General features: G+C 41.0%; 1 protein-coding gene across 1 annotated transcript; it reads left to right on the top strand.

Moving 5' to 3' along the window:
* Positions 1-86: 86 nt before the first annotated feature.
* On the top strand, positions 87-27,310 carry slc7a3b (solute carrier family 7 member 3b). The gene is made up of 12 exons (XM_056244060.1): positions 87-164; positions 2,459-2,862; positions 3,156-3,317; positions 3,707-3,878; positions 4,168-4,286; positions 4,372-4,594; positions 4,703-4,842; positions 4,940-5,042; positions 25,720-25,952; positions 26,097-26,263; positions 26,371-26,479; positions 27,017-27,310. The coding sequence occupies exons 2-12, from the start codon at positions 2,493-2,495 to the stop codon at positions 27,145-27,147; spliced, it is 1,929 nt and encodes a 642-aa protein (XP_056100035.1). The 5' UTR covers positions 87-164; positions 2,459-2,492; the 3' UTR covers positions 27,148-27,310.
* Positions 27,311-27,702: the final 392 nt, after the last annotated feature.

The raw sequence follows: 27,702 nt of genomic DNA on the forward strand, positions 1-27,702 counted from the left end.
TAACCGACCCTGCCTGGGTGGAAATTTTCCTTAAAAGGCTTGAATTTCCGCCTTAGTTTAGTATTCACGTCCTGCCAACCCAGTCACAGATCCACTCATTCGTCTAGATTAGATTACACACCGCACATCGTCTCTGGATTTTCAGTTCATCTTCTCAAGAGAGGGTAACTACCTTTTTAACCTTTATTCCTATAATATGTCATTCTTAGGGAGTATTCGTTAAGTTAAAGATCTGAATTATGTTTTCTGTCAAGTGTTGAGAGCCTATTTAACTGTAAAGCGGAAATCCCATGTTTATCATTGCATTCATCCTCGTGTAGAAATGCGCGCGATGTTAAATGTACTCTTCTATATTATTATTTATTTACACTAGCATAATAGATTTAAAACAATCCGGGAAAATTCTATATTTTGTTATCGTATCACCAAAACATTTGTATAATAATGTGAAAAATATACGTTCATGTATATTTTTGCAAATTATATCTACATCATTATACTGCCTTTCAACACTGATAGTTTCCATCATGTAGGCAGTCATTGCACATGTTTCTTGATGTTTATTTTTCCAGGTACAGTTTTGCTTCATTTAAACATGGTTTAAATAACCTCTTCGGTTAGTTTTAATAAATCATCCCAAACTGAATGCATCAGTAATGTGTAACTTATTTCCTGTGGGTCACAAACTATAGAATTATTAATGTGATGCTGAGCTGTAGCATAGTTTCATTAAGTCATGAAATTCCATTACTGTAATAGGTGTCATACAGGTGCTGCTAGTCTATTTGAATAGTAAACCATACACCAGTAATTGTGCAGTATTGGACTTCATGTATGCTAATTATTACAAAAATTATTTTAATGCTTAAATAATTAAGCATGCGCCTCAGTGAAATGGCCACTTTGCTTCAAAAACCTGGGCTGCTGTTAGACATCATCTTGAAATATATTAATCTGATTCTAAGACCAGCAAACTCATCAGTAGGGTGAAGCAGGTGCCAGGATAGTCAGATTATAGATAGTGGACCTGTGAATTCACCATGTCCAAACCTGTTTAAGTTGCCTGCTTATTACTTGGAATTAGTTATTTATTGCTTAGGGTAGAAGAATGTATAGGACAGGGCAGTGCGTTATGTGAGGTTACTGATAATCATCGCAATTTAACAACCATTTTCATGGGCTAGATTTATAGTTTGCTTTGTTCTTAATTTTTTTTATGTGTGTTAGTGGTTTTATATAATAACCCTGGCTGGAAGGAAGTCAATGATTTCCGTGTAGTCACGTTGTGGAGTTAGCAAAAAGAGGTTTCCTTAGCAGTAGACCGAAAGAGTTTAATCTAAAAAAACAGGTTCCATAGACAGGACCTGATCAAACATGTATGACTACTCAAGCTGCTGGTCAGAAACACACAAGAAGACCTTCCCTGCATGTGCTATTATTTCCTTATGGAAGTGTGCAATGCTTCGGACTGCCAGAGCTTATCATCAGTCGCTAATATTTGTCATATGTAAACACTGTATTCAAATAGGATTTTTAAAATATTCACCAATCTGCATTCAGAGGGTGAGTTACCTCCCTATACTTTTTTTTGTTGTTGTTGTTAAATGTTTTCTATAATTTTTTTTGTTGCCAAGATACTATTCCCATTTCAACCAGTCTGCTCTTTTCATCTAGCCAGTAAATTGTGACTGATCAGTTTGGTCTTGCCTGAAAATTGTTTCCGTCCACACCAATGTCAATGCTCTAAAGCTGTTGTACTTTATGAATTATGGCTCAATAATGAAAAGGCAATATAAACCTCTTAGATATTAATCTTATTAATTGTCCTGATGGATTGAACTGCCCTGTGGTGAAATGGGTTGTTCATAAAGTGCTCTGTCTGTGTCTACGGGTGTGGTGGGAAGCAGACACCCTGATATTTATGCCCTTTACATGTAATGACTTGGTTAAAAGGTGTTCACACCAAGGAAAAAAACTATAAAGTTTTAATAATCATTCTAATTCTACGAAAATAGAGAATTCCACACCACACCTATAATGATAACAATATAGTTTGAATCATTTTCAGAACATTTTTTTCCCCCAGCTAATGAACGATAAAAACATTGACAGCCAGATTTTAAAGAGCAGTATGTGCTTATAATAAACATAACAGTATAGTGCGTTGTTGTGGAGGCTAATATAGTTATCATTATAGTTATTGTTCTTGGTGTGAATGGGCCTTAATAGGTTACCTTACTTTATTTCAAGTCAAAAGACCAAAAAAAAAAATGTAAATGGTGTGTCCCTTTGTGCTTTAGGTTTATTTTTCCTAATCTAAATCTGAGCACTTTTTTGCCCTAATTAGCAAAAAGGCAGTATTTCCTGACAATAATACTTTTTTTGTATTATTATCAATTTTAAAAAAAGTGTATATATATATATTTATATTGTTTCTCTTCTCCTTTAGTGCCTTCAGCTTTATTATCCCAGTCTTCTCAACGTTATCCATCATGATTGAGAAAAAATTGGCCTCCTTTGGGAAGATGCTGCTAAGGCGTCGCATGCTGGACACCTCTCAGAACGAAACCCGCTTTGCTCGCTGTCTCACTACTCTGGACCTCATAGCCCTTGGTGTGGGGGCGACACTGGGTGCAGGTGTATACGTCCTGGCTGGGCAAGTAGCCCGAGAGAAGGCTGGACCGGCAATCGTGCTGTCTTTCCTTGTTGCGGCCTTGTCCTCTGTCCTCGCTGGCTTGTGCTATGCTGAATTTGGTGCACGTGTTCCCAAGACGGGATCCGCTTACCTGTACAGCTACGTGACAGTTGGTGAAATATGGGCCTTCATCACAGGATGGAACCTCATTCTGTCGTATGTGATTGGTGAGCACGTAGATATTATCTAGTTTTAAAATATGTGACTAAAATGACTATTTCCCTTTTTGAATTCAAATATAACAATTATTTGTCATCTCTCAAGAGTTTATTCTGAATGCAAGCCCAAGAGTTTGACCAATTATATGCGATTACGCATGAGCTAAAGTGGTTTTGAAATTGTATGAAGTGTTTACTACACTTGAGTGAAGGACTCTAGAGCAGGTGCTTAAGTTTAACATAACAAGTAGACGTTCTGAAGTCTTTTGCATCTACATATGTCCCTTCTCTCTTTTTCACAGGCACAGCTAGTGTGGCACGAGCTTGGAGCTCAACTTTTGACCATCTAGTGCAGAAAAGGATCTCTGTTTTCTTCAATGGCTCCATGTCATTTCCAGACACTGGAAATGTGTTAGCGGAGTATCCAGATCTGTTTGCCCTCATCCTGGTCTTGTTGCTCACTGGTAAGAAACTTTTTTCTGACTACTTTTTCTGTCCAACATGATGGTGCCTAGTTAATTCTTAGCTTGAATCAAAGTGTTGTTCAAAGTCAAGACTTCAATTATTCCATTAAGCCTGCCAGTGGATCTTTGTTCCAGAATTAAACTTCTTGACCTCACTTCTTATCCAACACCTGGTTTTTGTTAGTGTGTTTCTGACAGTGAAGCCAAAAAAGATTCTTCATTGGTTCTACTACTACACAAGCTACACTGAAGGAATTAAATCATTTTAAATGATCCGCTTCACCAATATATGTTAGTCATAGGACTGTTGCTCACTCTTTCTTTTCACCATTGCCATTCAAAAGACCATAATGGTGTGAATTTGCTGCCTCTCACCTCCCACACTACAGGATTATTGGCATTTGGAGTGAGTGAGTCTGCATTTGTCAACAAGATCTTCACAGGAATCAACCTGGTGGTTCTGACATTTGTCATCATATCGGGCTTTGTGAAAGGCGACACTGCCAACTGGAACCTCACTGTTGAGGACTACCTTAATGGCACCAACAAATCTGAAGCACAGTAAGTCACACTTCCTCAATGTTGGCATAGCAGTAGTAATCTGGCAAGTATAGTTTTGAGCATAATTCATACTTGATCAGTTTGATCATATTAACTGAATACAGATACACAACTAAATTACAAGAAAGATCAAATTAATAAATCAAATAAAAATGACAATTAAATTAAAGATAATGAAAGGGTAGTAAACAAAAAACATTGAATATACTGTGTATAAATAAAGAATATAAACATGTATATGCAGTATGTTGTCTGTAAATTTAAAGTTGAAATCTCTTTCATGTCTTAGCAACATTGAAAAAGAATTCGGCTCAGGTGGCTTTGCACCATTTGGCTTTACCGGAATCCTTTCTGGCGCGGCTACATGCTTCTATGCATTTGTGGGCTTTGACTGCATTGCAACCACAAGTAAGTTCAGCAAACTTTCCGTGTAAAACCAGAATGTCCTACTTTTAAAACCAAACTCACCCCAGCTTTGTTGATGTTGTCGTAGGTGAAGAGGCCAAAAACCCCATGCGTTCCATCCCGATCGGCATAGTGGCCTCTCTGCTCATCTGCTTTTTTGCCTACTTCGGAGTGTCTGCTGCACTCACACTCATGATACCCTATTACAAGCTGGACGTTCTGAGTCCACTTCCTGAGGCCTTTGATTATGTGCACTGGCAGCCTGCTCGCTATATTGTGGCTGTGGGGTCTCTGTGTGCCCTTTCCACCAGGTACATTTATGAAGCTGTAATTACATTACTGACATTGACATAAAGTCACCATGAAACAACTAATGCCTTTCTGACTGTGTTTTTGTGTTTGGGGGGGATGTTCTTTAGCTTGTTGGGCTCCATGTTCCCTATGCCTCGTGTGATTTATGCCATGGCTGAGGACGGTCTGCTCTTTCGCTCCCTCTCCCGCATGCACAAGAAAACCAAGACACCCGTGCTGGCAACCATTGTGTCTGGCATTGTAGCAGGTAAAACTGCATTCTTATTCATATAATGCCTTTCAATAGATAACTCTTTTAGTAATTGGGACTAACTCCTATAATCTCCTTTATTTCCTCGCTGTAGCCCTGATGGCTTTCCTGTTTGATCTCGCTGCCTTGGTGGACTTGATGTCAATTGGGACCCTGCTGGCATACACTCTGGTCGCTGTCTGTGTACTCATTCTCAGGTGGGCATATACTTAAATTACCATTTAAAAGTGAAAGAAATATGGATGCAATTAACGTTCAATTCATCAGATGTTCCTGAAAAAAATGTTTCATGGTTTCCACAAAAATATTAACCAGCACAGCAGTTTTCAACATTGATAATAATAACTAGAATGTACATTTCCAGAAGAAAATGTGAAGTGGTGCTTGCAGTGGCAAAACTCGCCGCCCGGTTGCTAGGGTGTGGTACATTATTGCATACGAGCCAACAACCATGTCTGTACGATATTGTGGAGCTGAGATATGGCTTATTTATGTGTTTGTATGGTTACTAGGGTACCTTATATGGTTGCTATGGTGTGCTTATACAGTTTATTAGATGATATTAGAAGACTAGTTGACAGTCTGAGTCAAAAGAGCCGAATTCCACGTCTCTACGATTTTCTGGAGCTGAAATATAGCTTGTAAATGTTGTTTTATGGTTGCTAGGGTGGCATAAGTGGTTGCTAGGGCTTGGCCATGAAGTTGTTATGCCCCTACTTATTGGCTGCTTGATAGGCCGAGTCAAAAGAGCCCAACCCCAAGTCTCTGTGACCTTCTAGTCAAAAGATATGATCTCACAAATGTTGTGCCAATGTTAAGTCTATGGGAATTTTTTCGTCCGATTTATCGGCTGCTGAACGAACATCGTACAACCGATCACTTAGAAAAGTCATAGCACACCTCTCCTCAATGAGCCGGTCGATTTGACACCTCATTCATGGGTCTACGACAAAAAATGCGGGAGGAGTAGCGTGCCGAAGTTTTGTCTTGGTGAATAGTAATCACAATACTAGAATGTACATTTCCAGAAGAAAATGTGAAGTGGTGCTTGCAGTGGCAAAACTCGCCGCTCGGTTGCTAGAGTGTGGTACATGATTGCATACGAGACAACAAACACGTCTGTACGATGTTCTGGTGCTGAGATATGGCTTATTCATGTGTTTGTATGGTTACTAGGGTACTCTATATGGTTGCTATGGTGTGCTTATACAGTTTATGAGATGATATTTAAAGACCAGTTGACAGTCTGAGTCAAAAAAGGCAAACTCCATGTTTCTTCTATTTTCTGGAGCTGAAATATGGTTTGGAAATAAAGTTTTATGGTTGCTAGGGTGGCATAAGTGGTTGCTAGGGCATAGCCATGAAGTTATTATGTCACTACGTATTGGCTTCTTGATAGGCCGAGTAAAAAGAGCCCAACCCCAAGTCTCCATGACCTTCTGGTCAAAAGATATGATCTCACAAATTTTGTGCCAATGTTAAGTCTATGGGACTTTTTTCGGCCAATTATTTGCCCCTGGGGCAAACACCGTACCCCCGATCGGTAAGAAAAGTCACAGCACACCTCTCCTCAACAATCCGCACAATTTGACGCCTCACTCAGGGGTCTGTGATGTCGGCATGTATTTATTTACAGATAATTACTATGGAGTTTTATATGGAGTTTTTATAGAGTTTTTATTGAGTTATTTAGTATGGCACTCGGCCTGCGGCCTCGTGCCTATGGCCTACGGTTGCTAGGGTGCTGTAACTGGTTGCTAGGGTGTGGCTATGAAGATTTTAGGCCATTACTTATTGGCTGCTTGATAAAATAAATCCTCTGAGGGAGAGAGAGAGGGCCTGACAGCAGGGCTGTCAGGCCCTTTTCTGTGGGTGTGTGTGAAAGTGACAGTTGAGATTTAAATTTCTGAAAATTCCGCAATGTTAAGTCAATGGGACTTTTTTGGCCGCTTTTTCGTCCGCTGTGCGAACATCGTACACCCGATCTCTTAGAAAAGTCATAGCACACCATTCCCGAACAAGCCGCACGTTTTGACACCACTTTCATGGGTCTGTGACAAAAGCTGCGGGAGGAGTAGCGCGCCGAAATTTTGTCCGGAAGAAAAATAAGAATAACTAGAATGTACATTTCCAGAAGAAAATGTGAAGTGGTGCTTGCAGTGGCAAAACTCGCCGCTCGGTTGCTAGCGTGCGGTTAGCTAGTTTTTACCAAGATGCTAGCATGATTAGCATGTTGCTAACATCATGCTAGCATGATTAGCATGTTGTTAGCATTCTTTTAGCATTATTAGCATGTTGTTAGCATGATGCTAGCATGATTACCATTTTGCTAGCATGTTGCTAGCATGATGCTAACATGATTAGCATGTTGCTAGCATGATAAGCATGTTCCTAGCATCATGCTAGCATGATTAGCATGTTGTTAGCATCATGCTAGCATTATGCTAGCATGATTAGCATGTTGTTAGCATCATGCTAGCATCATGCTAGCATGATTAGCATGTTGTTAGCATCATGCTACCAACATGCTAGCATGTTGCTAGCAAAAATAAGCATGTTGCAAACATGTTTTAGCTAGATGCTAGTATGATTAGCATATTGCTAGCATCATGCTAGCATGTTTAGCATTTTGCTAGCATGGTTGCTAAGGTGTTACTAGGTGGTTGCTAGGGTATTTTGGGTGGTTGCTAGGGCGTTGCTAGGCGGTTGCTAGGGTGTTCTGGGTGGTTGCTATGGTGTTGCTAGGCGGTTGCTAGGGTATTCTGGGTGGTTGCTAGGGTGTTTTGGGTGGTTGCTAGGCGGTTGCTAGGGTGTTCTGGGTGGTTGCTAGGCGGTTGCTAGGGTGTTCTGGGTGGTTGCTAGGGTGTTCTGAGTGGTTGCTAGGGTGTTGCTAGGTGGTTGCTAGGGTGTTCTGGGTGGTTGCTAGGGTGTTGCTAGGCGGTTGCTAGGGTGTTCTGAGTGGTTGCTAGGGTGTTGCTAGGTGGTTGCTAGGGTGTTCTGGGTGGTTGCTATGGTGTTGCTATGCGGTTGCTAGGGTATTCTGGGTGGTTGCTAAGGTGTTTTGGGTGGTTGCTAGGCGGTTGCTAGGGTGTTCTGGGTGGTTGCTAGGGCGTTGCTAGGCGGTTGCTAGGGTGTTCTGGGTGGTTGCTATGGTGTTGCTATGCGGTTGCTAGGGTATTCTGGGTGGTTGCTAAGGTGTTTTGGGTGGTTGCTAGGCGGTTGCTAGGGTGTTCTGGGTGGTTGCTAGGGTGTTGCTAGGGGGTTGCTAGGGTGTTCTGGTTGGTTGCTAGGGTGTTGCTAGGTGGTTGCTATGGTGTTCTGAGTGGTTGCTAGGGTGTTGCTAGGCGGTTGCTAGGGTGTTCTGGGTGGTTGCTAGGCGGTTGCTAGGGTATTCTGGGTGGTTGCTATGGTGTTGCTAGGCGGTTGCTAGGGTGTTTTGGGTGGTTGCTAGGGTGTTTTAGGTGGTTGCTATGGTATTCTGGATGGTTGCTATGGTGTTACTAGGTGGTTGGTAGTGTTCACATTTGGTTACTATAGAGTTTTTATAATGTTCATGGCATGATTTAGCACTTAGCTAATCAATATTAGCATGTAGCTATTCACAGCTAGCATGTTTAGCATGTAGCAAGTCCTGTTTGCTAGCATGAGTCAAAAGAGCCAACCCCCATCTCTATACGATGTTCTGATGCAGAGATGTAGGTCTTGCAAATTGGTTGCTAGGGTACTCTGTTTGGTTGCTAGGGAGTGGCTTGGCAGCTGCCAATGATGAAACTCCTAAGGCTGCTTGTCAGTATGAATGATATAAACCACCCCCCATCTCTATACGATGTTCTGATGCAGAGATGTAGGTCTTGCAAAATGGTTGCTAGGGTACTCTGTTTGGTTGCTAGGGAGTGGCTTGGCAGCTACCAATGATGAAACTCCAAAGGCTGCTTGTCAGTATGAATGATATAAACCACCCCCCATCTCTATACGATGTTCTGATGCAGAGATATTGGTCTTGCAAAACGGTTGCTAGGGTACTCTGTTTGGTTGCTAGGGAGTGGCTTGGCAGCTGCCAATCATGAAGCTCCAAAGTCAATGTGAATGTATAAACCAACCCCCATCTCTATACGATGTTTTGATGCAGAGATATAGGTCTTGCAAAATGGTTGCTAGGGTACCTTGTTTGGTTGCTAGGGAGTGGCTTGGCAGCTGCCAATCATGAAACTCCAAAGGCTGCTTGTCAGTATGAATGATATAAACCAACTCCCGTGCCTCTGTGACATTCAGAATGGACGATATTCCTCTTTGGATTTTGGTTGCTAAGGTGCTCGACAATGGTTGCTAGGGCGTGGCCAGTAAGTGTTGAGGTGATTCAGGATTGGCTGTTTGCTGCCCCGAGTCAAACGAGCCCACCCTCATGTTTCTATGACTCTTATATTCTGAGATATCCCTTTGATCTGTTTCAATGGAAGTCTATGGAACTTGTTGCTAAGGAGCTCTAAATGGTTGCTAGGGCGTGGCTAGATAGCTTCACAATGATCCTGAGAGACTGATTGGCCGTCTGAGTAAAATGAGCCCGCCCCTTTGTCTCTACGACACTGTGATCCAGAGTTATGTTCAATATAAAAGCGGTTTCTATGGTGTAGGACGGCCCATTTCATGGGCCGTCCTACACCATAGTAAGTCAATGGGGCAACTTTGGGCAGCTCCTGCCCCCCAGGGGTGCAACTTTTACCCCATTGTGTGGTATATTCTTACAGAGCCTGTCAGCCTCTTTAAATGTGGTAAATTTCACGTTTCTGCGACATCCTCGTTCCGAGCTACGACTCGTCAAAGTTTGACGCAATGTTAAGTCTATGGGATTTTTCGGCCGGTTTTTCGCCCCTGGGGCGAACATCGTACCCCCGATCCCTTAGAAAAGTCATAGCACACCATTCCCGAACAGGCCGCACGTTTTGACACCTCATTCATGGGTCTGTGACAAAAACTGCGGGAGGAGTAGCGCGTCAAACTTTGTCCAGAATAATAATAATAAAAACTAGAAAAAGTTCGTCGAGACAAACTTTAAGTTGGCTTGTGAAAGTTTGGACCGCAAAGTTTGAAGAAGTATAAAGTAGTTTGAAGTTTACATTAGTTTAAAGTTTAAATTAGTTTAAAGTAGTTTATAGTTTAACTTAGTTTAAAGTTTAAAGTAGTTTAAATTAATTTAAAGTTTAAATTAGTTTGAATTTTAAAGTAGTTTGAAGTTTAAATTAGTTTGAAAGTTAAAGCATTTTAAAGTTTAAACAAGTTTGAATTTTAAAGTAGTTTGAAGTTTAAATTAGTTTAAAGTAGTTTAAAGTAGTTTAAAGTTTTAAATAGTTTAAAGTTCAAAGTATAGTTTCAAGTAATTAAATGTTGCTAGGGTGTTTCTAGTGGGTTGCTAAGGTGTTGTGGGTGGTTGCTAGGTGGTTTCTAAGGTATTTTGAGTGGTTGCTAGGGTGTTATGGGTGGTTGCTAGGGTGTTCTAGGGTATTTTAGGTGGTTGCTATGGTGTTGCTAGGGTGTTTTAAGGCATTTTGGGTGGTTGCTAGGGTGTTCTTAGGGTGTTCTAAGGTATTTTGGGTGGTTGCTATGGTGTTGCTAGGGTGTTCTAAGGTATTTTGGGTGGTTGCTAGGGTGTTCTAAGGTATTTTTGGTGGTTGCTTGGGTGTTCTGGGTGGTTGCTAGGGTGTTCTAAGGTATTTTGGGTGGTTGCTAGGGTGTTCTGGGTGGTTGCTATGGTGTTGCTATGGTGTTCTAAGGTATTTTTGGTGGTTGCTAGGGTGTTGCTAGGATGTTCTGAGGTATTTTGGGTGGTTGCTAGGGTGTTTCTAGGGTGTTCTAAGGTATTTTTGGTGGTTGCTAGGGTGTTGCTAGGGTGTTCTAAGGTATTTTGGGTGGTTGCTATGGTGTTGCTAGGGTGTTCTAAGTTATTTTGGGTGGTTGCTAGGGTGTTCTAAGGTATTTTGGGTGGTTGCTAGGGTGTTGCTAGGGTGTTATAAGGCATTTTGGGTGGTTGCTAGGGTGTTCTAAGTTATTTTGGGTGGTTGCTAGGGTGTTGCTAGGGTGTTCTAAGGTATTTTTGGTGGTTGCTAGGGTGTTCCTAGGGTGTTCTAAGGTATTTTGGGTGGTTGCTATGGTGTTGCTAGGGTGTTTTAAGGTATTTTGGGTGGTTGCTAGGGTGTTCTAAGTTATTTTGGGTGGTTGCTAGGGTGTTGCTAGGGTGTTATAAGGCATTTTGGGTGGTTGCTAGGGTGTTCTAAGGTATTTTGGGTGGTTGCTAGGGTGTTCTGTATGGTTGCTAGGGTGTTCTAAGGTATATTATGTGGTTGCTAGGGTGTTCTAAGGTATTGTGGGTGGTTGCTATGGTGTTGCTAGGGTGTTCTAAGGTATTTCAGTTGGTTTCTAGGGTGTTCTGGGTGGTTGCTATGCAGTTGCTAGAGTGTTCTGGGTGTTTGCTATGGTGAACTATTTATGAGTTTAAAAGTTCATAAGTGTATGAATTCATGAGAGTTCATACGTGTATGAATTAATGCATTTATAAGTTCATGAGTTTATAAGTGTATGAATTTATGAGTTTAGAGTTTATAAGTTTAAATGAGTAAGAGTTCAGAGTTTATTAATTTATGAGTTTGAGTTCATAAGTGTATGAATTCATGAGTTTATAAGTGTATGAGTTTATAAGTGTACGAGTTTATGAGTTTAAAGTTTAAATTAGTTTGAAGTTTAAAGTTTAAATAAGTTTGAAGTTTAAAGTTTAAATAAGTTTGAAGTTTAAATTAGTTTGAAGTTTAAAGTTTAATTTAGTTTGAAGTTTAATTTAGTTTAAAGTAGATAGATAGATGGATAAGTGTCATAGATAGATGAGTTTATGAGTTTGAATGAGTCTCATTGGCTCATATAGTGTATAGAATGGCAGTTTGATTCAGTCTAGGGTTTCAAGGGATTTACATTTGAATTTTTGACAGTTGGGGAGTTTGAAAATCTGAAGATTCCGCAATGTAAAGTCAATGGGAGTTTTTTCCGACTTTGATCGTCATTTTTAGGAAAACCGTAAGTCCGATCAGTTAGAAAAGATATAGCATACCGAGTCAGAACAGTTTGAGTGTCCGTGCCGAGTTTGGAGTATGTGGAGTTAAAGCTCTAGGAGGAGTAGCAGTTGTAAATTTTGAGTAAGAAGAATAATAATAATAATAATAACTAGAATGTACATTTCCAGAAGAAAATGTGAAGTGGTGCTTGCAGTGGCAAAACTCGCCGCTCGGTTGCTAGAGTGTGGTACATTATTGCATACGAGCCAACAACCATGTCTGTACGATGTTCTGCTGCTGAGATATGGCTAATTCATGTGTTTGTATGGTTACTAGGGTTCCCTATATGGTTGCTATGGTGTGCTTATACAGTTTATGAGATGATATTTAAAGACTAGTTGACAGTCTGAGTCAAAAAAGGCAAACTCCATGTTTCTTCTATTTTCTGGAGCTGAGATAATGGCTTGAATATGTTGTTTTATGGTTGCTAGGCTGCCCTAAGTGGTTGCTAGGGCGCGAATATGAAGTTATTATGTCACTACTTATTGGCTGCTTGATAGGCCGAGTCAAAAGAGCCCATTCCCAAGTCTCTATGACCTTCTGGTCAAAAGAAATGATCTCACAAATTTTGTGCCAATGTTAAGTCTATGGGACTTTTTTCGTCCAATTTATCGCCCGCCGGACGATCATCGTACAACCGATCGCTTAGAAAAGACATAGCACACCTCTCCTCAATGAACTAGTCGATTTGATACCTCATTCATGGGTCTACGAGAAAACGTGCGGGAGGAGTAGCGTGCCGAAGTTTTGTCTTGGTGAATAGTAATCACAACACTAGAATGTACATTTCCAGAAGAAAATGTGAAGTGGTGCTTGCAGTGGCAAAATTCGCAGCTCGGTTGCTAGAGTGTGGCACACGATTGCATACGAGACAAAAAACACGTCTGTACGATGTTCTGGTGCTGAGAAATGTCATATTCATGTGTTCAGGTGGTTACTAGGGTACTCTATATGGTTGCTATGGTGTGCTTATACAGTTTATGAGATGATATTTAAAGAGTAGTTGACAGTCTAAGTCAAAAAAGCCAAACTCCATGTTTCTACTTTTTTCTGGAGCTGAAATATGGCTTGGAAATGTAGTTTTATGGTTGCTAGGGTGCCCTAAGTGGTTGCTAGGGCGTGACCATGAAGTTATTATGTCACTACTTATTGGCTTCTTGATAGGCCGAGTCAAAAGAGCCCAACCCCAAGTCTCTATGACCTTCTGTTCAAAAGATATGATCTCACAAATTTTGTGACAATGTTAAGTCTATGGGACTTTTTTACCCAATGATTTGCCCCTGGGGCGAACACCGTACCCCTGATCGCTAAGAAAAATCATACCACACCTCTCCTCAATAATCCGCACAATTTGACGCCTCAATCAGGGGTGTGTGATGTCGGCGTGTATTTTTTAACAGATAATTACTGTGGAGTTTTTATTTGGAGTTTTTATAGAGTTTTATAGAGTTTTTATAGAGTTATTTAGTATGGCACGAGGCCTGCGGCCTCGTGCCTATCACCCACGGTTGCTAGGGTGCTGTAACTGGTTGCTATGGTGTGGCTTTGAAGATTTTAGGCCATTACTTATTGGCTGCTTGATAAAATAAATCCTCTGAGGGAGAGAGAGAGGGCCTGACAGCAGGGCTGTCAGGCCCTTTTCTGTGGATGTGTGTGAAAGTGGCAGTTTGGATTTGAATTTTTGAAAATTCCGCAATGTTAAGTCAATGGGACTTTTTTGGCTGCTTTTTCGTTCGCTGTGCGAACATCGTACACCCGATCTCTTAGAAAAGTCATAGCACACCTCTCCTCAATGAGCCGGTCGATTTGACGCCTCACTCAGGTGTGTGTGACAAAAGCTGCGGGAGGAGTAGCGCGCCAAACTTTGTGTGGAATAATAAGAATAATAAGTATGCACAATAACACTAGTGTTGCTTTGCCTTTGGCAAGCACCACTAATAATAAGTTTAAATACAACATCAGTAAGTTGGCTCTCACAAGCCAACTTAATAATAAGTTTAAATACAACATCAGTAAGTTGGCTCTCACAAGCCAACTTAATAATAATAATAATAAGTTTAAATACAACATCAGTAAGTTGGCTCTCACAAGCCAACTTAATTAGAATAAGAATAATAAGTATGCACAATAACACTAGTGTTGCTTTGCCATAGGCAAGCACCACTAACTAGAATGTACATTTCCAGAAGAAAATGTGAAGTGGTGCTTGCAGTGGCAAAACTCGCCGCTCGGTTGCTAGGGTGTGGCACACGATTGCATATGAGACAAAAAACACGTCTGTACGATGTTCTGGTGCTGAGATATGGCTTATTTATGTGTTTGTATGGTTACTAGGGTACCTTATATGGTTGCTATGGTGTGCTTATACAGTTTATTAGATGATATTAGAAGACTAGTTGACAGTCTGAGTCAAAAAAGCCGAATTCCACGTCTCTACGATTTTCTGGAGCTGAAATATAGCTTGTAAATGTTGTTTTATGGTTGCTAGGGTGGCATAAGTGGTTGCTAGGGCGTGGCCATGAAGTTGTTATGCCCCTACTTATTGGCTGCTTGATAGGCCGAGTCAAAAGAGCCCAACCCCAAGTCTCTGTGACCTTCTAGTCAAAAGATATGATCTCACAAATGTTGTGCCAATGTTAAGTCTATGGGAATTTTTTCGTCTGATTTATCGGCTGCTGAACGAACATCGTACAACCGATCACTTAGAAAAGTCATAGCACACCTCTCCTCAATGAGCCGGTCGATTTGACACCTCATTCATGGGTCTACGACAAAAAATGCGGGAGGAGTAGCGTGCCGAAGTTTTGTCTTGGTGAATAGTAATCACAATACTAGAATGTACATTTCCAGAAGAAAATGTGAAGTGGTGCTTGCAGTGGCAAAACTCGCCGCTCGGTTGCTAGGGTGTGGTACATTATTGCATACGAGACAACAAACATGTCTGTACGATGTTCTGGTGCTGAGATATGGCTTATTCATGTGTTCAGGTGGTTACTAGGGTACTCTATATGGTTGCTATGGTGTGCTTATACAGTTTATGAGATGATATTTAAAGACTAGTTGACAGTCTAAGTCAAAAAAGCCAAACTCCATGTTTCTACTATTTTCAGGAGCTGAAATATGGCTTGGAAATTTAGTTTTATGGTTGTTAGGGTGCCCTAAGTGGTTGCTAGGGCACGGCTATGAAGTTATTATGTCACTACTTATTGGCTTCTTGATAGGCCGAGTCAAAAGAGCCCAACCTCAAGTCTCTATGACCTTCTGGTGAAAAGATATGATCTCACAAATTTTGTGCCAATGTTAAGTCTATGGGACTTTTTTCGGCCAATTTATCGCCCGCCGAACGAACATCGTACAACCGATCGCTTAGAAAAGTCATAGCACACCTCTCCTCAATCAACCGGTCGATTTGACATCTCATTCATGGGTCTACGACAAAAGGTGCGGGAGGAGTAGCGTGCCGAAGTTTTGTCTAGGTGAATAGTAATCACAATACTAGAATGTACATTTCCAGAAGAAAATGTGAAGTGGTGCTTGCAGTGGCAAAACTCGCCGCTCGGTTGCTAGAGTGTGGTACATTATTGCATACGAGCCAACAACCATGTCTGTACGATGTTCTGGTGCTGAGATATGGCTTATTCATGTGTTCAGGTGGTTACTAGGGTACTCTATATGGTTGCTATGGTGTGCTTATACAGTTTATGAGATGATATTTAAAGAGTAGTTGACAGTCTGAGTCAAAAAAGGCAAACTCCATGTTTCTACTATTTTCTGGAGCTGAGATATGGCTTGAATATGTTGTTTTATGGTTGCTAGGCTGCCCTAAGTGGTTGCTAGGGCGGCAATATGAATGTATTATGTCACTACTTATTGGCTGCTTGATAGGCCGAGTCAAAAGAGCCCAACCCCAAGTCTATATGACCTTCTGGTCAAAAGATATGATCTCACAAATTTTGTGCCAATGTTAAGTCTATGGGACTTTTTTCAGCCAATTATTTGCCCCTGGGGCAAACACCGTACCCCCGATCGGTAAGAAAAGTCACAGCACACCTCTCCTCAATAATCCGCACAATTTGACGCCTCACTCAGGGGTCTGTGATGTCGGCATGTATTTATTTACAGATAATTACTATGGAGTTTTATATGGAGTTTTTATAGAGTTTTTATAGAGATATTTAGTATGGCACTCGGCCTGCGGCCTCGTGCCTATGGCCTACGGTTGCTAGGGTGCTGTAACTGGTTGCTATGGTGTGGCTATGAAGATGTTAGGCCATTACTTATTGGCTGCTTGATAAAATAAATCCTCTGAGGGAGAGAGAGAGGGCCTGACAGCAGGGCTGTCAGGCCCTTTTCTGTGGGTGTGTGTGAAAGTGGCAGTTGAGATTTAAATTTCTGAAAATTCCGCAATGTTAAGTCAATGGGACTTTTTTGGCCGCTTTTTCGTCCGCTGTGCGAACATCGTACACCCGATCTCTTAGAAAAGTCATAGCACACCTCTCCTCAATGAGCCGGTCGATTTGACGCCTCACTCAGGTGTGTGTGACAAAAGCTGCGGGAGGAGTAGCGCGCCAAACTTTGTGTGGAATAATAAGAATAATAAGTATGCACAATAACACTAGTGTTGCTTTGCCATAGGCAAGCACCACTAACTAGAATGTACATTTCCAGAAGAAAATGTGAAGTGGTGCTTGCAGTGGCAAAACTCGCCGCTCGGTTGCTAGGGTGTGGTACATGATTGCATACGAGCCAACAACCATGTCTGTACGATGTTCTGGTGCTGAGATAGGGCTTATTCATGCGTTCAGGTGGTTACTAGGGTACTCTATATGGTTGCTATGGTGTGCTTATACAGTTTATGAGATGATATTTAAAGACTAGTTGACAGTCTAAGTCAAAAAAAGCAAACTCCATGTTTCTTCTATTTTCTGGAGCTGAAATATGGCTTGGAAATAAAGTTTTATGGTTGCTAGGGTGGCATAAGTGGTTGCTAGGGCGTAGCCATGAAGTTATTATGTCACTACTTATTGGCTTCTTGATAGGCCGAGTCAAAAGAGCCCAACCCCAAGTCTCCATGACCTTCTGGTCAAAAGATATGATCTCACAAATTTTGTGCCAATGTTAAGTCTATGGGACTTTTTTCGGCCAATTATTTGCCCCTGGGGCAAACACCGTACCCCCGATCGGTAAGAAAAGTCACAGCACACCTCTCCTCAATAATCCGCACAATTTAACGCCTCACTCAGGGGTCTGTGATGTCGGCATGTATTTATTTACAGATAATTACTATGGAGTTTTATATGGAGTTTTTATAGAGTTTTTATAGAGTTATTTAGTATGGCACTCGGCCTGCGGCCTCGTGCCTATGGCCTACGGTTGCTAGGGTGCTGTAACTGGTTGCTATGGTGTGGCTATGAAGATTTTAGGCCATTACTTATTGGCTGCTTGATAAAATAAATCCTCTGAGGGAGAGAGAGAGGGCCTGACAGCAGGGCTGTCAGGCCCTTTTGTGTCTGTGTGTGTGAAAGTGGCAGTTGAGATTTGAATTTTTGAAAGTTCCGCAATGTTAAGTCAATGGGATTTTTTTGGCCGCTTTTTCGTCCGCTGTGCGAACATCGTACACCCGATCGCTTAGAAAAGTCATAGCACACCATTCCCGAACAGGCCGCACGTTTTGACACCTCATTCATGGGTCTGTGACAAAAACTGCGGGAGGAGTAGCGCGTCAAAATGTGGCCGGAAGAATAAGAATAATAAGAACTAGAAAAAGTTCGTCGAGACAAACTTTAAGTTGGCTTGTGAAAGTTTGGACCGCAAAGTTTGAAGAAGTTTAAAGTAGTTTGAAGTTTAAATTAGTTTAAAGTTTAAATTAGTTTGAAGTTTAAATTAGTTTAAAGTAGTTTATAGTTTAACTTAGTTTAAAGTAGTTTAAAGTTTAAAGTAGTTTAAAGTAGTTTATGGTTTAAAGTAGTTTAAAGTTTAAAGTAGTTTATAGTTTAAAGTAGTTTAAAGTTTAACTTAGTTTAAAGTAGTTTAAAGTAGTTTAAAGTTTTAAATAGTTTAAAGTTCAAAGTAGTTTAAAGGTTAAAGTATAGTTTCAAGTAATTAAATGTTAATAGGGTGTTTGTAGTGGGTTGCTAAGGTGTTGTGGGTGGTTGCTAGGTGGTTGCTAATGTATTTTGAGTGGTTGCTAGGGTGTTCTGGGTGGTTGCTAGGCGGTTGCTAAGGTATTTTGGGTGGTTGCTAGGGTGTTAAGGTGGTTGCTAGGGTGTTCTAAGGTATTTTGGGTGGTTGCTATGGTGTTGCTAGGGTGTTCTACGGTATTTTGGGTGGTTGCTAGGGTGTTCTAAGGTATTCTGGGTGGTTGCTATGGTGTTGCTAGGGTGTTCTAATGTATTTTAGGTGGTTGCTAGGGTGTTCTAAGGTATTTTTGGTGGTTGCTAGGGTGTTTAAGGTATTTTGGGTGGTTGCTAGGGTGTTGCTAGGGTGTTCTAGGGTATTTTTGGTGGTTGCTAGGGTGTTCTAAGGTATTTTAGGTGGTTGCTAGGGTGTTCTAAGGTATTTTGGGTGGGTGCTAGGGTGTTCTAAGGTATTTTTGGTGGTTGCTAGGGTGTTCTGGGTGGTTGCTAGGGTGTTCTAAGGTATTTTGGGTGGTTGCTAGGGTGTTGCTAGGGTGTTCTAAGGTATTTTGGGTGGTTGCTAGGGTGTTCTAAGGTATTTTTGGTGGTTGCTAGGGTGTTGCTAGGGTGTTCTAGGGTATTTTGGGTGGTTGCTAGGGTGTTCTAAGGTATTTTAGGTGGTTGCTAGGGTGTTCTGGGTGGTTGCTAGGGTGTTGTTAGGGTGTTCTAAGGTATTTTTTGGTGGTTGCTATGGTGTTGCTAGGGTGTTCTAAGGTATTTTGGGTGGTTGCTAGGGTGTTCTAAGGTATTTTGGGTGGTTGCTATGGTGTTGCTAGGGTGTTTAAGGTATTTTGGGTGGTTGCTATGGTGTTGCTAGGGTGTTTAAGGTATTTTGGGTGGTTGCTAGGGTGTTCTAAGGTATTTTAGGTGGTTGCTATGGTGTTGCTAGGGTGTTCTAAGGTATTTTGAGTGGTTGCTAGGGTGTTCTGGGTGGTTGCTAGGGTGTTCTAAGGTATTTTGGGTGGTTGCTAGGGTGTTCTGGGTGGTTGCTAGGGTGTTCTAAGGTATTTTGGGTGGTTACTAGGGTGTTGCTAGGGTGTTCTAAGGTATTTTGGGTGGTTACTAGGGTGTTGCTAGGGGGTTCTAAGGTATTTTGGGTGGTTGCTAGGGTGTTCTAAGGTATTTTAGGAGGTTGCTATGGTGTTGCTAGGGTGTTCTAAGGTATTTTGAGCGGTTGCTAGGGTGTTCTGGGTGGTTGCTAGGGTGTTCTAAGGTATTTTTGGTGGTTGCGAGGGTGTTCTGGGTGGTTGCTAGGGTGTTCTAAGGTATTTTGGGTGGTTGCTAGGGTGTTCTAAGGTATTTTGGGTGGTTGCTATGGTGTTGCTAGGATGTTCTAAGGTATTTCGGTTGGTTTCTAAGGTGTTCTGGGTGGTTGCTATGCAGTTGCTAGGGTGTTCTGGGTGTTTGCTATGGTGAACTATTTATGAGTTTAAAAGTTCATAAGTGTATGAATTCATGAGAGTTCATAAGTTTATGAATGAATGAATTTATAAGTTCATGAGTTTATAAGTGTATGAATTTATGAGTTTAGAGTTTATAAGTTTAAATGAGTAAGAGTTGAGAGTTTATTAATTTATGAGTTTGAGTTCATAAGTGTATGAGTTTATAAGTGTTTGAGTTTATGAGTTTAGAGTTTATAAGTTTAAATGAGTAAGAGTTTATTAATTTATTATGAGTTGTTTAAATGAGTCTAAGAGTTCAAGTTTAGAGTTTATTAATTTATTATGAGTTTAAGAGTTTAAGATTAGATAGATAAGTGTCATAGATAGATGAGTTTATTAGTTTAAATGAGTCTCAATGGCTCATATAGTATATAGAATGGCAGTTTGATTCAGTCTAGGGTTTCAAGGGATTTACATTTGAATTTTTGACAGTTGGGGAGTTTGAAAATCTGAAGATTCCGCAATGTTAAGTCAATGGGAGTTTTTTCCGACTTTGATCATCATTTTTAGGAAAACCGTAAGTCCGATCAGTTAGAAAAGATATAGCAACTCGAGTCAGAACAGTTTGAGTGTCCGAGCCGAGTTTGGAGTATGTGGAGTTAAAGCTCTAGGAGGAGATAGAGTCAGAAATTTTTCCGCTCAGAAGAATAATAATAATAAGTTTAAATAGGATTTCAGTAAGTTGGCTCTCACAAGCCAACTTAATAATAAGTATGCACAATAACACTAGTGTTGCTTTGCCTTTGGCAAGCACCACTAATAAGTATGGACAATAACAATAGTGTTGCCTTGCTTTCAGCAAGCACCACTAACTAGAATGTACATTTCCAGAAGAAAATGTGAAGTGGTGCTTGCAGTGGCAAAACTCGCCGCTCGGTTGCTAGGGTGTGGTACATGATTGCATACGAGCCAACAACCATGTCTGTACGATGTTCTGGTGCTGAGATAGGGCTTATTCATGCGTTCAGGTGGTTACTAGGGTACTCTATATGGTTGCTATGGTGTGCTTATACAGTTTATGAGATGATATTTAAAGACTAGTTGACAGTCTAAGTCAAAAAAAGCAAACTCCATGTTTCTTCTATTTTCTGGAGCTGAAATATGGCTTGGAAATAAAGTTTTATGGTTGCTAGGGTGGCATAAGTGGTTGCTAGGGCGTAGCCATGAAGTTATTATGTCACTACTTATTGGCTTCTTGATAGGCCGAGTCAAAAGAGCCCAACCCCAAGTCTCCATGACCTTCTGGTCAAAAGATATGATCTCACAAATTTTGTGCCAATGTTAAGTCTATGGGACTTTTTTCGGCCAATTATTTGCCCCTGGGGCAAACACCGTACCCCCGATCGGTAAGAAAAGTCACAGCACACCTCTCCTCAATAATCCGCACAATTTAACGCCTCACTCAGGGGTCTGTGATGTCGGCATGTATTTATTTACAGATAATTACTATGGAGTTTTATATGGAGTTTTTATAGAGTTTTTATAGAGTTATTTAGTATGGCACTCGGCCTGCGGCCTCGTGCCTATGGCCTACGGTTGCTAGGGTGCTGTAACTGGTTGCTATGGTGTGGCTATGAAGATTTTAGGCCATTACTTATTGGCTGCTTGATAAAATAAATCCTCTGAGGGAGAGAGAGAGGGCCTGACAGCAGGGCTGTCAGGCCCTTTTGTGTCTGTGTGTGTGAAAGTGGCAGTTGAGATTTGAATTTTTGAAAGTTCCGCAATGTTAAGTCAATGGGATTTTTTTGGCCGCTTTTTCGTCCGCTGTGCGAACATCGTACACCCGATCGCTTAGAAAAGTCATAGCACACCATTCCCGAACAGGCCGCACGTTTTGACACCTCATTCATGGGTCTGTGACAAAAACTGCGGGAGGAGTAGCGCGTCAAAATGTGGCCGGAAGAATAAGAATAATAAGAACTAGAATGTACATTTCCAGAAGAAAATGTGAAGTGGTGCTTGCAGTGGCAAAACTCGCTGCTCGGTTGCTAGGGTGTGGTACAAAGATTGCATACGAGCCAACAACCATGTCTGTACGATGTTCTGGTGCCGAGATATGGATTATTCATGTGTTTGTATGGTTACTAGGGTACTCTCTATGGTTGCTATGGTGTGCTTATACAGTTTATGAGATGATATTTAAAGACTAGTTGACAGTCTGAGTCAAAAAAGCCAAACTCCATGTTTCTACTATATTCTGGAGCTAAAATATGGCTTGTAAATGTAGTTTTACGGTTGCTAGGGTGCCCTAAGTGGTTGCTAGGGCGTGGCCATGAAGTTATTATGTCACTACTTATTGGCTTCTGGATAGGCCGAGTCAAAAGAGCCCAACCCCAAGTCTCTATGACCTTCTGTTCAAAAGATATGATCTCACAAATTTTGTGCCAATGTTAAGTCTATGGGACTTTTTTCGGCTAATTTTTCGTCCGCCAAAGGAACATCGTACAACCGATCGCTTAGAAAAGACATAGCACACCTCTCCTCAATGAACCGGTCGATTTGACACCTCATTCATGGGTCTACGAGAAAACATGCGGGAGGAGTAGCGTGCCGAAGTTTTATCTAGGTGAATAGTAATCACAACACTAGAATGTACATTTCCAGAAGAAAATGTGAAGTGGTGCTTGCAGTGGCAAAACTCGCCGCTCGGTTGCTAGAGTGTGGTACATTATTGCAAACGAGCCAACAACCATGTCTGTACGATGTTCTGGTGCTGAGATATGGCTTATTCGTGTGTTCAGGTGGTTACTAGGGTACTCTAAATGGTTGCTATGGTGTGCTTATACAGTTTATGAGATGATATTTAAAGACTAGTTGACAGTCTGAGTCAAAAAAGCCAAACTCCATGTTTCTACCATTTTCTGGAGCTGAAAAATGACTTAGAAATGTAGTTTTATGGTTGCTAGGGTGGCATAAGTGGTTGCTAGGGCGTGGCCATGAAGTTGTTATGTCCCTACTTATTGGCTGCTTCATAAGCCGAGTCAAAAGAGCCCAACCCCAAGTCTCTGTGACCTTCTAGTCAAAAGATATGATCTCACAAATTTTGTGCCAATGTTAAGTCTATGGGACTTTTTTACCCAATGATTTGCCCCTGGGGCGAACACCGTACCCCTGATCGCTAAGAAAAATCATACCACACCTCTCCTCAATAATCCGCACAATTTGACGCCTCAATCAGGGGTGTGTGATGTCGGCGTGTATTTTTCAACAGATAATTACTGTGGAGTTTTTATTTGGAGTTTTTATAGAGTTTTATAGAGTTATTTAGTATGGCACGAGGCCTGCGGCCTCGTGCCTATCACCCACGGTTGCTAGGGTGCTGTAACTGGTTGCTATGGTGTGGCTTTGAAGATTTAGGGCCATTACTTATTGGCTGCTTGATAAAATAAATCCTCCTAGGGAGAGAGAGAGGTCTGCCTGACAGCAGGGCTGTCAGGCCCTTTTGTGTCTGTGTGAAAATGACAGTTGAGATTTAAATTTCTGAAAATTCCGCAATGTTAAGTCAATGGGACTTTTTTGGCCGCTTTTTCGTCCACTGTGCGAACATCGTACACCCGATCTCTTAGAAAAGTCATAGCACACCATTCCCGAACAGGCCGCACGTTTTGACACCTCACTCATGGGTCTGTGACAAAAACTGCGGGAGGAGTAGCGCGTCAAAAAGTGTCCAGAATAATAAGAATAATAATAAGTATGCACAATAACACTAGTGTTGCTTTGCCTTTGGCAAGCACCACTAACTAGAATGTACATTTCCAGAAGAAAATGTGAAGTGGTGCTTGCAGTGGCAAAACTCGCCGCTCGGTTGCTAGCGTGTGGTACATAATTGCATACGAGACAAAAAATACGTCTGTACGATGTTCTGGTGCTGAGATATGTCTTATTCATGTGTTCAGGTGGTTACTAGGGTACTCTATATGGTTGCTATGGTGTGCTTATACAGTTTATGAGATGGTATTTAAAGACTAGTTGACAGTCTAAGTCAAAAAAGCCAAACTGCATGTTTTTACTATTTTCAGGAGCTGAAATATGGCTTGTAAATGTAGTTTAATGGTTGCTAGGGTGCCCTAAGTGGTTGCTAGGGCATGGCCATGTAGTTGTTATGTCTGTACTTATTGGCTGCTTGATAGGCCGAGTCAAAAGAGCCCAACCCCAAGTCTCTATGACCTTCTGGTCAAAAGATATGATATAACAAATTTTGTGCCAATGTTAAGTCTATGGGACTTTTTTCGGCCGATTTATCGCCCGCCGGACGAACATCGTACAACCGATCGTTTAGAAAAGACATAGCACACCTCTCCTCAATGAACCGGTTGATTTGACACCTCACTCATGGGTCTACGACAAAACGTGCGGGAGGAGTAGCGTGCCGAAGTTTTGTCTAGGTGAATAGTAATCACAACACTAGAATGTACATTTCCAGAAGAAAATGTGAAGTGGTGCTTGCAGTGGCAAAACTCGCCGCTCGGTTGCTAGGTTGTTGGACATGATTGCATACGAGCAAAGAACCATGTCTGTACGATATTCTGGTGCTGAGATATGGCTTATTCATGTGTTTGTATGGTTACTAGGGTACTCTATATGGTTGCTATGGTGTGCTTATACAGTTTATGAGATGATATTTAAAGACTAGTTGACAGTCTGAGTCAAAAAAGGCAAACTCCATGTTTCTACTATATTCTGGAGCTAAAATATGGCTTGTAAATGTAGTTTTATGGTTGCTAGGGTGCCCTAAGTGGTTGCTAGGGCGTGGCCATGAAGTTGTTATGTCACTACTTATAGGCTTCTGGATAGGCCGAGTCAAAAGAGCCCAATCCCAAGTCTCTATGACCTCCTGGTCAAAAGATATGATCTCACAAATTTTTTGCCAATGTTAAGTCTATGGGACTTTTTTCGGCAAATTTTTCGCCCGCCGGACGAACATCGTACAACCGATCGCTTAGAAAAGACATAGCACACCTCTCCTCAATGAACCGGTTGATTTGACACCTCATTCATGGGTCTACGACAAAAGGTGCGGGAGGAGTAGCGTGCCGAAGTTTTGTCTAGGTGAATAGTAATCACAACACTAGAATGTACATTTCCAGAAGAAAATGTGAAGTGGTGCTTGCAGTGGCAAAACTCGCCGCTCGGTTGCTAGGGTGCGGTTAGCTAGTTTTTACCAAGATGCTAGCATGATTAGCATGATGCTAGTATCATGCTAGCATGATTAGCATGTTGTTAGCATTATGCTAGCATTATTAGCATGTTGCTAACATCATGCTAGCATGATTAGCATGATGCTAGCTTGATTAGCATGTTGCTAGCATGATGCTAGCATGATTAGCATGTTGCTAGCATGTTGCTAGCATGATGCTAGCATGATTAGCATGTTGCTAGCATCATGCTAGCATGATTAGCATGTTGTTAGCATCATGCTACCAACATGCTAGCATGTTGCTAGCAAAAATAAGCATGTTGCAAACATGTTTTAGCTAGATGCTAGCATGATTAGCATATTGCTAGCATCATGCTAGCATTTTTAGCATGTTGCTAGCATGTTGCTAGCATGGTTGCTAAGGTGTTACTAGGTGGTTGCTAGGGTATTATTGGTGGTTGCTAGGGCGTTGCTAGGCGGTTGCTAGGGTGTTCTGGGTGGTTGCTATGGTGTTGCTAGGCGGTTGCTAGGGTATTCTGGGTGGTTGCACCACTAATTAGAATAAGAATAATAAGTATGCACAATAACACTAGTGTTGCTTTGCCTTTGGCAAGCACCACTAATAAGTATGCAAGAGAACACTAGTGTTGCTTTGCTTTCAGCAAGCACCACTAATTAGAATAAGAATAATAAGTATGCACAATAACACTAGTGTTGCTTTGCCTTTGGCAAGCACCACTAATAAATGTTTCTTGAACACCAAATCAGCATATTATACTGATTTCTGAAGGATCATGTGACACTGAAGACTGGAGTAATGATGCTGAACATTCATATTTGCCATCACAGGAATAAATTACATTTAAAAATATATTCAAATAGAAAACCGTTATTTTAAGTTGTAATAATATTTCACAATATTTCTGTTTTACTATATTTTTAATCAAATAAATGCAGCCTGGATTAAGATACTTTTTAAAAATTAGTCTAATTTATTTATTTATTTATTATTAAATCTGCAGGTACCAACCAGGCAGCCTTTGCTCCAGGGCTGTGGATGAGAAGCCAATGGAACTACAGAGGCTGGAGGCTAAAGGAGCCTTGGCAGATGTGGATAGTGGGGATGAGTACGGCCAGGAGCTGGAGACAACGCCCCTTAAGGAGAGGTTTTCCATCTGGATGCTGGTGCAACCTATCCGTGACGTACCCACCAAGATTTCGGGCATCATTGTTTACTCTGCCACTGGCACCATATGTAAGCATTTGCATTGGTCCCCCTTATGATACCGTTTTTGCTGCAACATGTAGCTGTAAAGTTAAGCTCAGGGAAATGTAAATTAATCATTTTGTTGTTCATAAAGTGAACAGGCAGATAACCACCTTCTCTTTTGCTCTTCAGCTGTGCTGTTCACTTTACTGTGTGTGGTGCTGTCAGTGTACATTCAGCAGTTGGGGATGGGCAACCCTCTATATATCACTTTGGTTGTTCTCCTGTTCGTCCTGTCTTCTGTCTGCATCGTCATCATCTGGCGACAGCCCCAGAGTAAAGAGGTTCTCAGTTTCAAGGTATAGAGACTTACATTAACAAAGCTGCGTTATTCCCTTTGTGCTTGAAAATTTGAGAGTGTCAGATGTTTAGGTAGTTATAATACTCCTCTGTCTACATTTCGTAGGTGCCTTTGCTCCCCATTCTGCCTTTGGTCAGTATCTTTGTAAACATTTACCTCATGATGCAATTAAATGGACCTACATGGGCTCGTTTCGCAGTATGGATGGCTTTTGGTGAGTTATGGCCAATCAAATCTTTGACATTCAAAAGTGTGGAGTCAGTAAGAAAGAAAAGAATACTTTTATTCAGGATGGATGCATTAAATTAATCAAAAGTTACAGTGGAGACATTTATAAATGTAACAAAAGAAGTAATTTTCAAATAAATGCTGTTCTTTTGAGCTTTCTATTCATCAAATCCTGAAAAAAAATGTTCACGGTTTCCACAAAAACATTAAGCAGCTCTACTGTTTTCAGCATTGATAATAAGAAATTAGAACATTCAGCTTTGTCATCACAGCAATTAAGTACATTTTAACATATATTCAAATAGAAAACAGTTGTTTTAAATTGTAATAATGTTTTTCAATATTACTGTTTTTACTGTTTCTCAATAAATAAATGCAGTCTTGTTGAGCATTAGAGACTTCTCTCAAAAACTTAAATATCTTACCGACCCCAACATTTTGAATGGTATTGTAATTGAACACTAACATGGATATTTTGTCAGTTTTTCATTCAAAGTTTGACTTCATTGCATGTCTCTTTTAGGTTTTCTTATTTATTTTGCGTATGGAATAAGGAACAGCTCTGAGGGTAAAACATTTGAGCCCATTTTTCAAGGAAAGAAGCCAATCTACCTGGCCGAAGATGACAGTGAACATGAGAGGCCCACTCCTTAAGAAGAGCAAACTAGATTGGTATGGCAGCTATGTTACAACCAGTTTTGTAAAATGCAGTCACTTTCATGTTTGCACCATATCATTTTTCTGAAGTATGTATCGAAGAGTGATCAATTTTATTCAGTAGGTAAACTGTATTTCCTACTAATAGTTTACCTTGTGTCAGTGCTAGTGATGCGCGGGTCGGCTTTTTTTCCAACCCGCGGGTCCCGCATTTATGAAATTATTTAGCCCACCCCAGCCCGCCCCGCACCACTGTATCTATTTTTACAACCCGCCCCGCCCCGCACCCGTTAAATAGACATACTAGGTATTGTAATGTAAATGAAAACAGCCTTTATTTCAGCCTGAAAGTGCTTGGAAACATCGTCCTGTAAACTCGTCCTGTAAACATCGTCCTTGCAACAACAGACGATTATGAATATGAACCATAAATCTGGTCATATTAATAAGATACTGATAAACATATTCAACATTTACAAAGCAGCGTTTGTATTCATCTAATAGGCTAAACAATTTTTTATTTCTTAGACCCCCCACAAATATGTCTTGACA

The sequence above is a fragment of the Rhinichthys klamathensis genome, unplaced genomic scaffold (assembly GCF_029890125.1).
Source record: "Rhinichthys klamathensis goyatoka isolate OS25496 unplaced genomic scaffold, OSU_Roscu_1.1 h1tg000900l_1, whole genome shotgun sequence".
NCBI lineage: Eukaryota > Metazoa > Chordata > Actinopteri > Cypriniformes > Leuciscidae > Rhinichthys > Rhinichthys klamathensis.